Source organism: Neoarius graeffei, chromosome 28 (genome assembly GCF_027579695.1).
Source record: "Neoarius graeffei isolate fNeoGra1 chromosome 28, fNeoGra1.pri, whole genome shotgun sequence".
Taxonomy (NCBI): domain Eukaryota; kingdom Metazoa; phylum Chordata; class Actinopteri; order Siluriformes; family Ariidae; genus Neoarius; species Neoarius graeffei.
In genome coordinates this window covers 17,722,788-17,738,857 of record NC_083596.1, presented here as the reverse complement: position 1 = coordinate 17,738,857, position 16,070 = coordinate 17,722,788, and the positions used below count along the sequence as shown (strand labels likewise).

Below are 16,070 nucleotides of genomic sequence, written 5' to 3'. Positions count from 1 at the left end.
TTTCAATTATCTTTTTATTTATTTTTAACATTTTAAAACATGCATAGAAAATGAGCAAAGGAGAAAGAAAACAGTACAGAACAAACAAACATCAAAATACAGCAAATTAAATGGACTCAGTCCATGGTCACAGTTCATCATCTGTATATGTTATGTAAACATGTCAAACCCATTACATGTAATATGGTAGTGTCAGAGGTCCATAAGCGGTTCCCAAATCCTCCGAAAGGCATCCCCCTTATTCTTTAGGGCATATGTACGTTGTTCCAGTCTTAACGTTTCATTTAAGGTTTGTTAAAACAAATTAAATGATGGGGGTCTCTGTTGATTCCAGTTGAGCAAGATGCATTTCTTTGCTATATAGGATATTATGGTAATCCTCTTCTTGCGCGTGGTGTCCAGTGTCTTGTCCAATTCCGTACCGAAAAGGTACCGTGTTGGTGTAATGCCCAGCGGAGTTTCCACAACCTTAACAGTTAGGTCATGTACTGCCTTCCAGAAATATTTTAGTTTCCTGCACTCCCAAAAAGCATTGACCCTTTACATGTTTTACAATGATGGCATCTGGTGGATGAGTTAGGGAACATTTTACTTAGGCGGAGTGGAGTAAGATACGTCCTATGCATAAATTTATAATTTTGTCCGATTATTTTATTACAGGACAGTGAGGAAAAAACATTCTGACATATAGTATCCTGCTGATCATCGTCAAAGGCACATCCCAAATCCTTCTGCCACATGTTCCTAAGAGGGGTTGAGGAAGAGCTAACGTGGTCCAACAAAGCATTATAGATTACAGAGATTTTTCCTTTTAATGTTGTACAACCCCGATTCCAAAAAAGTTGGGACAAAGTACAAATTGTAAATAAAAACGGAATGCAATGATGTGGAAGTTTCAAAATTCCATATTTTATTCAGAATAGAACATAGATGACACATCAAATGTTTAAACTGAGAAAATGTATCATTTAAAGATAAAAATTAGGTGATTTTAAATTTCATGACAACAACACATCTCAAAAAAGTTGGGACAAGGCCATGTTTACCACTGTGAGACATCCCCTTTTCTCTTTACAACAGTCTGTAAACGTCTGGGGACTGAGGAGACAAGTTGCTCAAGTTTAGGGATAGGAATGTTAACCCATTCTTGTCTAATGTAGGATTCTAGTTGCTCAACTGTCTTAGGTCTTTTTCTGTTGTATCTTCTGTTTTATGATGCGCCAAATGTTTTCTATGGGTGAAAGATCTGGACTGCAGGCTGGCCAGTTCAGTACCCGGACCCTTCTTCTATGCAGCCATGATGCTGGAATTGATGCAGTATGTGGTTTGGCATTGTCATGTTGGAAAATGCAAGGTCTTCCCTGAAAGAGACGTCGTCTGGATGGGAGCATATGTTGCTCTAGAACCTGGATATACCTTTCAGCATTGATGGTGTCTTTCCAGATGTGTAAGCTGCCCATGCCACACACACTAATGCAACCCCATACCATCAGAGATGCAGGCTTCTGAACTGAGCGCTGATAACAACTTGGGTCGTCCTTCTCCTCTTTAGTCCGAATGACACGGTGTCCCTGATTTCCATAAAGAACTTCAAATTTTGATTCGTCTGACCACAGAACAGTTTTCCACTTTGCCACAGTCCATTTTAAATGAGCCTTGGCCCAGAGAAGACGTCTGCGCTTCTGGATCATGTTTAGATACGGCTTCTTCTTTGAACTATAGAGTTTTAGCTGGCAACGGCGGATGGCACGGTGAATTGTGTTCACAGATAATGTTCTCTGGAAATATTCCTGAGCCCATTTTGTGATTTCCAATACAGAAGCATGCCTGTATGTGATGCAGTGCCGTCTAAGGGCCCGAAGATCACGGGCACCCAGTATGGTTTTCCGGCCTTGACCCTTACGCACAGAGATTCTTCCAGATTCTCTGAATCTTTTGATGATATTATGCACTGTAGATGACGATATGTTCAAACTCTTTGCAATTTTACACTGTGGAACTCCTTTCTGATATTGCTCCACTATTTGTCGGCGCAGAATTAGGGGGATTGGTGATCCTCTTCCCATCTTTACTTCTGAGAGCCGCTGCCACTCCAAGATGCTCTTTTTATACCCAGTCATGTTAATGGCCTATTGCCAATTGACCTTATGAGTTGCAATTTGGTCCTCCAGCTGTTCCTTTTTTGTACCTTTAACTTTTCCAGTATCTTATTGCCCCTGTCCCAACTTTTTTGAGATGTGTTGCTGTCATGAAATTTCAAATGAGCCAATATTTGACATGAAATTTCAAAATGTCTCACTTTCGACATTTGATATGTTGTCTATGTTCTATTGTGAATACAATATCAGTTTTTGAGATTTGTAAATTATTGCATTCCGTTTTTATTTACAATTTGTACTTTGTCCCAACTTTTTTGGAATCGGGGTTGTAGCTTTCACCAAAATTTCCTCGAGATCTGTCAGTCCCATAGCCAAGCGTTTTTCGTCTATTAGATGGCGAATTTGTAAGTATTTATAAAAGTCCTATTTTGGAATTTTATATTCTGACATTAATTCTGCAAAGGATTTAAGTGTATCCCCGACAAACAGATGTTGGAACTGATGTATCCCATTCTCTCTCCACTTTGCAAACAAGGAGCTACCGATTGATGGTGGCAGATCAGGGTTTAAGGATAGAGGGGAAAGCCTGGAAAGCTTACCAAAGTTCCCACAAAACCTATTTATATCCTGCCAAGCCTGAAGAGTGTTATAAACTACATATGTTTTTGTTATTTGATGTAGAGCATTTATATTGTTAATGAAAGGTAGTAAAGTTGTAGAAATAGGAGTACAAAGTTCTTCTTCTATGTCTATCCAATGTGCATTGTTGCGTCTTTGCACCCAGCCAGTCAGGCCCTTTGTCTGGGCGGCCCAATAGTACATCTGGTAATGCCAGTCCCCCCATCTTTCTAGATTTTGTTAAAGTTTTAAAAGCTATTCTTGGTAAGGAATTTTTCCAGATAAAAGAGGTTAACATTTTGTTTAAAGATTTAAAGAATGTTTTATCCAAGTGACAGGGCAGTGACTGAAATAAGTAACTAAAACGGGGCAAAACATTCATTTTGATTACATTAATTCGTCCGAGAAATGAGATGGGGAGCGGAATTTTTTTTTTTAAACCGTTCGATAAAATCCAGCATGGTGGCCAGATCAATTACACTGACTTGAAAAGCTGGCATGTGTCGGCCTTGAGAAACCAGCATAGACAAGATTTAATTTTTTTTAAGGCAAACCCATCAATAGTTATTAGCCCAAACAGATTTGTTGCTTTTTTGTAGCACCCACTACTGGTCAAATGAAGGAAATGTTTTTGGAGTTCCTGAAAATGGGGTCCCAAGTCCATGTACCAAGCTTGGTGTTGATGCATCAAAACGTTGCTGAGATATGACCTCACTTCCTGTTTGGTGGCTTTCCTGCCAATTTCGATCGGCTGTGACGGGCGAACTATTTCGGAACTCAAAAATCCCAACAAATAACATTTCTGAGGCTTGATCCGACAATCATCTGTGGTAAATTTGGTAAGATTGGATAAAGTTTGTGATCTGTGACACATTTTAAGTGGTTTTTGATATAATCCAATATACAGGGATGAGAATGGGACATTTAAAAAAAACTCTGAAATGCTGGTCTAGGGGGCATTTGCCCAATTCACAATCCCCCTTTCCCACTAAATATATATATATATATCAGCTGGATAGTACAGTGGTAACGCTCACTGACTACGACGCAGGAAATCGGGGTTCGGATCCCGGTCGGGGCAAAACATCATCCAGTAAGGGTCCTTAGGCAAAACCCCTCATGATATATCAGCCTACCTCAGGAATGAGTGAAAACATAACTGATAGAGTCATACCGGCTCAGACGTCGCCCGGGTCAACAAGGTCTGCGTCAGTTGCTAGGGAACCAGGGCAAACTGATGAGAAATGGGCTACTGGAACAAGACATCGATGGACGAGGATTTGCTGGAATGCTACTATACAAGCCCAGAGAGAGGGGATACATGCAGCGAATGTGGGACCATTGGATACTTCGAAACCCACAATCAAGGCTAACAAAGAAACAGCTATTAGCCCAGTGTTCCAACATCCATAATCATAATCGAAATCTGCTATCACAACTAGAGATTAATGAAATACATGCTACGGCAAGGGGGAGCCAGGAAGACAGGTCAGCGGGGAGATGTCATCATCCCCACAACCAGAGATTGGGTACCAAGCCCCAACAGCTAACAGCCTCAACACAAGAGCTGCTGACCTGAGAAGGAAGATCGTGACCCAACTGGAAACCTGGAGCCCCCGACGAATACCGAAGCTGAGTTGCCAAGTACCTTCAGAAGATCTACTAGTAGATGTGAATGCTGCTCTGAAGACAATCTCCACAAGAACCATCACTGAGACCAACAAGCCGATACACAGTACAGCAACAGTAATCATGGAGATGCTTGGACACAAGGTGGGCTCGGGACATAACAAACAGTATCCACCATGGAAGAGACGATTAGAGGCCAAGATAAAGGCAGCAAGGAGAGAAGTTAGCCAGCTAGCTGAACTACAGAAAGGGAACATGGTGAATAAAGGGGCGCCCAGGAAGTACAACTCACTCTCCATACCAGAGGCACTCGAAACTGCCAAACAGCGACTAACAGCTCTGGCCACCCGGTTGAAGAGATACACCAAGGAAGGAGAGGCCAGGAGAATAAACAAGCTGTTCTCCACTGAACCAGCCAAGGTGTACTCTCAATGGCAGGGGAACAACAACCGGTCAGACCCACCAAGAGCTGAGGTGGAAAAATACTGGAAAGACATATGGGAAAGAAAGGCATCACACAACACCGATGCCCAATGGTTAGTGGACCTAAGAGCTGACCACAGCAACCTCCCAGAACAAGAACCAGTAACCATCTCAATGGCAGACATCCAAGAAAGAGTGTCAAAGATGAAGAGCTGGCCCCGATATGATCCATACGTACTGGCTGAAGAAGCTAACTGCACTCCATGAACGCCTAGCAGCACAGATGAACCAGCTGCTGAGGGATGGAACCCACCCAGAATGGCTAACCCAAGGCAGGACAGTCCTAATCATGAAGGACCCCCAGAAGGGACCCATCCCATCCAACTACCGGCCAATTACCTGTCTCTGCACAACATGGAAGGCCCTGTCAGGCATCATTGCGGCAAAAATGAGTAAGCATGTGGCTCAATACATGAGCGAGGCACAGAAAGGAATTGGCAGTAACACCAGAGGAGCCAAGCACCAGCTACTGGCCGATAGAACAGTCGCCCGAGACTGTAAGAAGAGACAGACCAACCTGTGCACTGCCTGGATTGACTACAAGAAAGCCTACGACTCAATGCCACACACATGGATACTGGAATGTCTGGAACTGTATAAGATCAACAGGAACCTAAGGACCTTCATACAGAACTCAATGGAAATGTGGAAGACAACCCTAGAGGCCAACTCAAAACCCATTGCCCAAGTCAACATCAAGTGTGGCATATACCAAGGAGATGCGCTATCACCACTGCTGTTCTGCATAGGCCTGAACCCCCTCAGTCAGATCATCACGAAGAGCGGCTACGGGTACCGATTCCGTAGTGGGGCAACAATCAGCCACCTGCTCTACATGGATGACATCAAGCTGTATGCCAGGAACGAGCGAGAAATAGACTCGCTGATCCACACCACCCGCATCTACAGCGATGACATAGGGATGTCATTCGGATTGGACAAGTGTGGCCGGATGGTCTCAAAGAGAGGCAAGATGATCCGGACTGAAGGGATTGACCTACCAGAGGGCAACATAGGTGATATCCAAGACAGCTACAAGTACCTTGGCATCCCACAGGCTAATGGAAACCATGAAGAGGCCACAAGGAAGTCAACCACAGCCAAATACCTCCAGAGAGTAAGGCAGGTCCTGAAAAGTCAGCTGAATGGTAAAAACAAGGTCCGAGCCATCAACATGTACGCACTACCAGTCATCAGATACCCCGCTGGTATCATAAACTGGCCAAAGGAGGAGATAGAAGCCACAGATATCAAGACTAGAAAGCTCCTCACCATGCATGGAGGGTTCCACCCCAAGTCCAGCACCCTGAGACTATACACTAAGCGGAAAGAGGGAGGCCGAGGGCTAGTGAGCGTCAAGACCACGGTCCAGGATGAAACATCGAAAATCCGAGAATACATCAGAAAGATGGCCCCAAAGGATGAACTGCTAAGTGAATGTCTCAGGCAGCAGAACCCTGATGAGAGTGCAGAGGAGGAGGAGGAACAGACAACCTGGAGAGACAAACCCCTACATGGCATGTACCACCGTCAGATAGAGGAAGTGGCTGATATCAAGAAATCCTACCAGTGGCTGGATAATGCAGGACTGACAGACAGCACAGAGGCACTAATCATGGCAGCACAAGAACAGGCCATAAGCACAAGAGCCATAGAGGCCAGGATCTACCAGAGTAGATCAGACCCAAGATGCAGACTGTGTAAAGAAGCCCCTGAAACAGTCCAGCACATAGTAGCAGGGTGTAAGATGCTAGCTGGATCAGCGTACATGGAGAGGCACAACCAAGTGGCTGGGATAGTATACAGGAACATCTGCAACCAGTATGGAATAGAAATACCCAAGTCCCAATGGGCCATACCACAGAAGGTGGCTGAGAACAACAGGGCCAAGATTCTGTGGGACTTCAGCTTCCAGACTGACAAACAGATCCTGGCTAACCAACCGGACATAGTGGTGGTGGACAAAGAGCAGAAGAGGGTGGTGGTGATAGATGTGGCGATCCCAGCTGACGCCAACATCAGGAAGAAGGAACATGAGAAACTTGAGAAGTATCAAGGGTTGAAAGAGCAGCTGGAACGGATGTGGAAGGTCAAGGGTTGCGTGGTCCCCGTGGTAGTGGGGGCACTTGGGGCAGTAACCCCCAAACTGGGAGAGTGGCTCCAGCAAATCCCAGGAACAACATCTGAAGCCTCAGTCCAGAAGAGCGCAGTCCTAGGAACATCGAAGATACTGCGCAGAACCCTCAAACTCCCAGGCCTCTGGTAGAGGACCCGAGCTTGAGGATGACATGGATACCACCCCCCCGCCGGGGGTGAGAAGGAGATTTTTTATATATATATTTGCAAGGATGGATAGCGGTGGAGCAGACAGAGAGCCGGAAAACTTCTTCCTCCAAAAATATATTTTTTATTTTTTCTATTTTCAAAACTTTTCTTAAAATAGTGCAAATATTTACAGTGGGCCAACCAAAGGTTCAAATTGCCAAAAAGAAAACTATACAAACAAAATAAGAAAACACAAAAATAAATAGGCTTCAAGTTTGCAAGACTAAATCAAAAAGACCCTGAACAAAACTTTTACACTACGTTCAGACTGCAACCTGAAACGACCCATATCCGATTTGTTGTGAAATCCGATTTTTTTGTTAGGCCGTTCACATTACCAATTATATGAGACTTGTATGCGATCTCCAATATGAACGGAAAACGACCCAAAAGTGTCCCGCATGCGCAAATTGACACGTAATAAGCACATCTACGTAATACGTTAAAAAAAAAAAAGCGCACTCTTCAAGTTTGCAAGTAAAGCATGGAGATGAGGCGAGACCTGGCGATGTGGTTTTTGTGGCGGCGGCGGAACTCGCACAATAATCTGATTAATGTGGGCAGCAGACTAATGAGACCGAAGGTGTCAAATTACTGGAAATTTCCAGAACAATCTTATAATCTTGTAATACAGGATGATTTAACATCCAGGTCCCTACCAAATCCACCATTAGCTTGATCAATTCTATAAAAGTCTATTTAAATTCTGAAAACTGTACAAATGTTGTTGTTTTCCACCAAAGAGGCGGGATTAGCCAACGCAGAATAGTGACGTTTGTCTCTTGTTGATGACGTGTAGGTCGCATGAATGCGACCTGTCCGGTCAGACTGCAGTCGCATGTGAAAATAACGGATATGCATCGGAATTAGGACCACATATCCAAGCGGCCTGGGTCGCATGTGAAAAAATCGGATCTGTGTCGTTCAGATTGTCAATAACAAATCGGATACAGGTCGCATGGGCAAAAAAAATCGGATATGGGTCGTTTCAGGGTGCAGTCTGAACGTAGTCTTAGTCAGCCAAACCACAGTACCTTCAAACAAGATGTTCCAACCACAACTGAGGCTCTGGAGCTACTGCAGAGCTTACATACCCGCAGCCCCTCCCACAGTTGAGCCCAAATTGCAAAATTAATCAGTCAACTAAATAATGACATCCTAAATACAAAATAACAATTTAAAGAAACAAACACAAAATATACAAACATCCAAAAATATTTTTTTTTAACCAAAAACCCTTCAGTGCATAGTAAAATACATGTTTCCCCAACACCAGTAAAACACCCCCGTTAAAATAGTCCGTTCTACCAAACACCCGTGAAACCCCTCCATAACAAGCCAATGGTACAGTCCCTCGGTTTCTCGCAACAAACAGGAAGTATGTGGAGTTCGCATGATGAGTTACTAAAAACTGTTTTGTGTTATAAAAATGCTAGAACTAAATAAACTTGACGTTAGAAATAACCGGTTTGTACGTGTGTTTCCTAGACCATAGACAATGCTTAACAGATGGGAGATGAAAATGCTTAGAAATGTGTGATGCATTTTACATCTGAGTGGAGCCAAACAAATGTTACTAGAATGCCGGTAGGCCTTTCCCTGCACTCGTAACAAATGCTGCTCTCGTTAGAAACTATGGCAAACGGTGGAGTATGAAATGCTTGAAAACCAGTAATACCCATACAGAAAACAGTAATGGAAATGAAGTGCAACTCACAGCGACAGGTCAGCCCAGATGTTTGAACGTTGCCGGCAGATTGCTGCCTATGCGCTTGAGTGAGAGGTGTGTGTGTGCGCGAGCGTCACGGCTCACTCCGTGACATTATATATATATCGTGAGCGATAATGGCGGTAACCGTAACGATATATTAGATTCCTCCTGACTCTATCTTTGACAATTTAAGTAAAACGTACCTTTGTGCTCTTTTGTTTTGATGTGCTCCTGGATGTTTCTAGCTCCTCTGTTTCCATAATTGATCATATCTGAGCACAGAATACACAGAACTAGGGCTGGGTATCACCAGATACCTCACGATACGATACTATGGCGATATTTTGCCCACGATAACAATAATATCACGGTACAGTGATTCTGCGATAATCGATATATTGCAAGAAATTTCAACCACATCACGATATCTATGTCACTGAAGAAAATCAGAATTAATTGACCACTGTAAAATTACATTTCACATACATAACTACACACTCTTGCCAGACATATATGTGTCTCTATTCCACTGCTGGCAAAACCAAGAGTTGCTTCACTACAACATACAGAAAATTCCCATTTCTGTGCTAGTATTATCAACTTTTCTGTAAGCATGGACACATCAGTGCTGCTTAACAAGCAGAATCAAATAGTTTTATGAAAACTTAAAACTTGCACTGCAGACTGCACATGCATTTCAGTGCTAACACTAATATCAATTTGTTCTTTGTAAACTTGAGAACCAGAGAACATTTAACTTGTGCTTATTTTGCAGGAACAACACACTGTCTGAAACACATTGAAAAGTGCAGTGGGCATCTTAGTCTCCCTGAGCACAATTATGAAACAAAGTGCAGTGTGGGTCAGTGTCCACACACTGAAACTGAACTGAAACCTCAGTGAATCATGTTTCTTCCGAACTTTGAGTAAATACTCAAAATAAAATGCAGTGTCTCACACACACTAAAATTGAAAATGCAAGATAAGTGCAGCTTCTTGCCTTTGGCCTTAAATGACAAAATTAAGTTCACAGTTACAGTAAGTCACACATCACTGAAGTAGACGGGAGGACTTTGGCGCTGTCCAGTGTAGTTTGCTTCGGGTCGGGTTTCGGTGGCTCCGGCTGAGCTAATATGTCGGGGTGGTGTCGTGCTAAGTAAGTTCGCAAGTTTGTTGTGTTACCTGAATATCTAATTGGAGCGAAACAGGTTTTGCAAAGTGCGTACTCTTTGTCCAGCTCACTGTTTTTTTCTCCTTTCCTTTGGAATCCAAAGTGCCTCCAAACATCTGCCTTAAAGTTCGGCGGCGTCTCTAGGTTTACGTTAACAGCCATGCTTGCTTGTTTTTTTTCCTCACTGCAACCGCCGGGGAAAAAGAGAAGACGAAGAGTGCCTTGCAGTGAGGGAGCGGCACAGCGACACCTCGCGGAGCGGAGGTGCGGAAGTCGTACTGGATTTACAACCCGTCTGAAACATGATTTATTATTTGAAAAAATATCGAAATTCAAATTTTGAGTATCGATATTGAATCGGAAGACAAAGTATCGTGATATATCGCCGTATCGATATTTTTGCACACCCCTACACAGAACCTTTCCCGGCACGTCCACTTTTCGGATATGTTCCGTCAGGCACGTCGTCACAGTTTGTGTCCCTATCTGCACGGTAACACTACTATCGAGCCATGCCCATCGGAAACAGTTCTTTATCCCGTTCGATTTATCGATTTCCCTGGCACGATCCTCACTTTTGCGGTCCAAAACTTTTGCCATATTGGCAAAGTAACTTTGAAAACTAACCAAAATAACTAGAACTTAAGAAATGATCAAAACCGTGTACGTGTAGCTTGTTTCTCCGTGAATTGTAGTGAGATGAAACTAGCGCCAAAACGTTGCCGGAAATCGTCGTGAGTTGTCAGCATAAATATTGAAGAAAGCAATGACGATTTCTGTTATCACAGCTGCAACTAATTTTGCGATGAGCGTTGCCGAAAGATGCTGGCGGGTGGTCCTGCCTGCTTGTGCCACCACAAACCTCGCCTCGCGCCCCCGAAATTTTCTCAACGGATTTACATGTTTCACAAAAATGACATTTTCAGCGGAAAAAACCCGGAATTCCGCGGAAAATTCTCATCCCTGAATATGGCGGCTGACATGACAACTTGCCAGTTTTTGGCCTTGGGACTTGCAGGAGTATGAACACACACAATAATTATCTTACTTAAAGCTATACTGCCTTTCAGATTTTTCAAGTGTAGGTCATAAGAAGAATTTTTCCCGACACTCAATTATTTTTGTTCAGTGGACTGAAAGCTACTGAATTCAAAATCACAGACTTTCAATTTTATTAGTTTTTTTTTTTTAAAATAGAACAGTTAATGAATTTAGAGCCACGTGGCCCTAAATTCTCCGCTATTTTTTCCTGCTTCACCATGACCCCAATTCAAGATACTACGTCATGCATCACATGGTGGGCTTTCCCCGTTCGCACAAGGCAGATTCTACCATAACAGAGGCCAGTTAAGTCCCATCTCCTCCTTAAATTGCTGAATTGATTATTTTGATCATTCTATTAAGTTTTTCTAGTAGCATTTGGGGTCTTGGATATTCACAGTAAATTTTAGGACAGTAGTCCTGGTAACTAATTAATAAAAGCCTGACATGACAGACATGCTAAATGACAATAGAAACACATCAGTTTCTATCATCAAAATCTGACAGACAAACTAACGTCTACCATCATATTCTGACAGACACTCTAGATGACAATAGCAACAAAACTGTTTCTTACATTATTAATCTGACAAATTTAGTAATAATATTAAATACCTCATCACTAGAACCAAATAATAAAATAAAATTGAAATAAAAAAGATAAAATTTATTTTCAAAATTGAAATATCAACAATAATTGTCAGAACAGTGACGATAGACACGACTGTGTGACTTTCACGGGGAAATAACACATTGAAATGGCCTGTCGGCTGAAAGGGTCGCAAGTGGCTCCGATTTATCTCAACTTACGATAGTTTTCCTCCAGAAAAATGTAAATATGAATGCACAAATATATTCTCAATGTTTCTATCGTCAAAAATTTCTATCGTCAGGATAGCTGACTGAAAATCTTACCTTGATTTATTTGATGAAATCTAGCTGTCAGAACTCCAAGTCTTGCCCGGAAGTAAATGTCTGCTGTCACAAAAATCACGCGCAGTAGAATTTCCTCTTTGCGTCAGTCAACATGTGCGTGGTGAGGGCTTGAATTTTGCTATCGTCAGGTGCATTTGACTGACAGACTGACGATAGCATTTTTTAAAAATAACTGTGGGCTTCTCTCGTGAACGAAATAGTTTTTTCGCTGTTAATCTATTTCAACTCTATTTGTTGACACCTAAAAATGATAAAGCCTGCTTCCACACGATAACTACCAAAGATCCATAATGGCTGAGTCTATCGTCAGGTCATCTGACAGAAATTCACTGACGATAGCAACAGGGATAATGAAAGTGATTTTTAAAATGGGAGTTATGTCTGTCAGATATGCCAAAGAAATAGAACTTTATTCTTTAAAAATCTTTTATTGATATACTCAGTGTATTTTTAAATGCCGTGCTGTTTTAGAAGACCAAATACCATATTTTCAATCTTGAAAATATTACCTCACTGAAAAAAGGACAAGAAAAATTTCTTATTTTGTGGGCAAGTGGTTAATGGATCCAGTTACGGTAGAATCTGCCACAAGGCATTGTGGGATACAAATTTGAAACAGGAGAGGAAAATGGAGGATGTGAGTGTGCGAATGAAACGTGAAAGACCGACTACAGTAACGGAAAGCGAGAAGAAAAGACGTTATGTTACATAAGTAGGAAAGGAAACGCAGGACCAAACTAATAAACATTGGCGCTCAGAGAGCACCTCGGTGTGATCAGCTACTTGTTTAGCGACAGAATGATGGAACTGTCAGTGCACGGTCAAAGGTAAACCTGTAGATGGCAGTAATGCTGGATGCCAGCTGCCGTAAAACCCAAAAGAAGAAGACGAAGGTAAGTGTGTCTGCATGTGCACACGGACTTCCTCTGTCTGCTTGACTGCGCGAACCGAGCGATTTCATGCACGTTATTTGCTCAGGAATCCCCTCAAATTAAATAACTTCCCAGCCACAGAATGGCCTGAGGTTTTTTTTTTTTTGAGATATTGCAGAAATAAACATATCACAATGACCAAATTTCAGTGAGAATTAAATTTGACCGATTTTATGAACTCGAAAGGCCGTCTAGCTTTAAAGTAAACAGCAACAGTTATAAGCCAAAACACATTTCTGCTTATCGCAGCACCTCTTAGTTTTGTCAAATGACAATTTGGTGAAGATTGGATCAAATCTGTGACCTGTGAAAACTTAAGCGTTTTTGATAAAATCCTAAACGGCAGAAATTGATATTAAGGGGTGCACTGAACTCCACTTGAGCCCAGGGAATCCAATGGTACATTTTTGAAAATCATGTTACATGCATAAATGCACCTCCAACTTTGACTCTTTGGTGACACTAAAGCACTCGAGGTGCCATCATGAAACTTGGTGAAAAGAATCAGGGGACTATCCCCAAATAAATAGTGTGCCAAATGTCAAATCTTTGTACCATATGGTTCTATATGTTGCCATAGCATAGACACTCTAGCCAGAAGAAGATGAATAATACGAAAACGCAGACACACAATGGGTCCCTACACAGCTTTGTTCACAGCTTGGCCCCCCAGTTAATTCAGCATTGTCCTGAAAGTCTAGTTTGGTCTTATTGCAGATAAGCTCATGTGTGATTCCACAGATATCTACAGACTAAAAATGTAAAAAATAAAAAATAAAAAAAAATATGTAATCAACACCCCCCTCACCTCCATTGAGTACAGGTATCCTGGGGTCTGGTGCATCAGATAAGGCCACCACAGGTTGACTTCAGGCACTTTGAGAACACCAAGGGTTCCAACAGCAGTGGCCACACATTGGCTATCTTTGTCCATAAGAGTGACCTTTATAATGGGCTTGGCACTGCCCTCTGGCATCACCTTGTAATTCACAAACCCTACAACAAAAACATCTGCTCATTGTGTGAACAATATTAAGTTTACTTCATATCTAGAGATGAAAGTGGAGCAAAGAAAAAAACCCCTGAACTTTTGAAAGTCAAACTAAGATGGGGGGGGGCGCAACGTCCCCCGAAAATATTTTAATAACATAACACGCAAAACCCTGCATTCTAGTGCATTTTAGTACTTATTTTCACTAAAACAAGTTAGAACTTTTAAGCCTTTTTCTTTAATGATTAACATGTCAAAAATATCAAATTTAATTCCCCTAGTTAATGAGTAATTTTCAGGAGCGCATTTAGAAAATGCGGTGATTTTTCTGGCTACACAGTTCATTACTTTGAAAAAAAATCAGACAGTTGAAGGTAAACTCAGCAAAATCCCAAAACAGTACTGTTAAAAAGTAAAGGCCTGTTAGAGTTTCTAAAGCTGTCAGGTTTCAATGTTGGGGACATTGAGCCTCGTTTATCAATCTTTTAGTAGAGTTGTGCGTTTGCATAAGCTAAAGTGAACTAAACATTTCCAATTCATATTTATGCGAGTTGAAGCCAATTGTTTACATTAGTTCAGGGCTTTTCAAAGTGTGCCCCCCCCCCCCCCCCCCCGGGGGGGGGGGGGGGGGGGCGCCAGAGTTCTTCGGGGGGGCGCAACGTGAGGAAAAATAAACCAGAATAAGTTACTATTGTGGACATTTAGCAAACTTCAGCTAGCCTTTACCAGAGACAAAATGGATCGATTTTTAGTACCTAAAGCTACAGTGAGTGAGGAGACAGAGTCTGGGCCAAGCAAAAAACCAGAGTCTCTAGGATGTTGCGATTTGCAACTTCAATGCGAATTCAACCAATCCCCGCGAATTCAGGGCGGTGTTGCAAGTGTGTACTCTTTACAAGACACCAGGATTCAAGTGAATAGCTTGAAAGAGTAAGAGGGTGTGCACGTAAAACAAATGTCAACTACAGAGGACACAAGTCTATGGGTTGGTTCTCAGGAGGATACACCTGAGCTGGGGCAATATAAAAAAAATGTCAATGTCCAAGGCGGCGCCGATCTCCGTTTCGTAGCCCTCGGCCTCTCACCTATATTACATAGCTAGGGTTACAGTGGGGGGCTAGTTCTCTGGTAACCACAAAAGTTTGACTCCCCACTCACATCTCTATTGCAGCGTGCCTTGCCAGACGGCACCGTTTGTATGATGGCCTTTGGTACGACCCGACCGTGAGTAGAACTCACACGTTAACCACTAGGCCACTCACTAGTATATAAAAAAATGAAAATGTTATAATTATTCTTTCCTTAAAAAGTCAAGAGAAAAGATGAAATTGCTAACATCACTAACCAGTCCTGTCTGATAAGGAAGTAGTCACAGTGATGTCATCGATGTACGCCTTCGGAGTCGTGTACAATATCACAGAGCGATGGATTCCCGCATAGTTAAAGAAATCAAAGTTGGTGTTTTGAATGAAGTAACCTGCAGGATATCTGCCATGAGAAAAATGAGAAAATATTTAGCACACTGGGAAATCAAGAGATCTGGTGCGCTAGTAATAATGACGTTGCATGCGCTCAAGGATCTGAACCAGCTCTTACTTGGTAGGATCGTTCATGTACTGGATGGTTCCTGGCGGAAGCGTGTGCAGGTTCAGGGTGTTATTAACAGCAATGGTGATACGACATGGCATACTTGCATCCATCTGGATCATGTCACCAATATTCGCTTCGAAGGGAAGATGGCCGCCCTCGTGTTCCGTTACCTGGACCCCGTTCACCCACTGGCAACATAAAGGAGTTTACTCATCGGTTACTGATTGCATTTAAAATGTGAGGAACCTCTAGAATCAGAGGTTTCTTTAGTACACCAAAAACAAACAGGAACTGGTTTTCTGATTTGCATGTGCTGCAGAAAGATTTCGACTTTTGGCACAGAAAATTCATTTCAGCTTCATTATAATAAACACCTGCTGTTTGATTATACAACTAATATTTACAATTCCATAATTCAATTGCATTAAATAAACATCACAAAGAATATTCCACTCAAGCAACTGATTTTTTTTTTTTTTTTTTTAAATTATGGTACTTTCTCACAAAAGATATGTAAGAAAAAGTATTGGCACCCCAAAAGAAT

The 16,070-nt window shown here is 42.1% G+C and overlaps 1 protein-coding gene across 1 annotated transcript in view; it reads right to left on the bottom strand.

The window, feature by feature from the left end:
• Nucleotides 1–16,070, bottom strand: part of gusb (glucuronidase, beta) — a 78,475-nt gene that overhangs the window by 35,672 nt on the left and 26,733 nt on the right. Inside the window, exons 3-5 of the mRNA XM_060913456.1 lie at nucleotides 15,533–15,714; nucleotides 15,282–15,424; nucleotides 13,754–13,941 (exon numbers count right to left, since the gene is read on the bottom strand). Of these exons, the coding sequence (XP_060769439.1) occupies nucleotides 13,754–13,941; nucleotides 15,282–15,424; nucleotides 15,533–15,714 (513 nt within the window). The remainder of the gene's footprint in view (nucleotides 1–13,753; nucleotides 13,942–15,281; nucleotides 15,425–15,532; nucleotides 15,715–16,070) is intronic.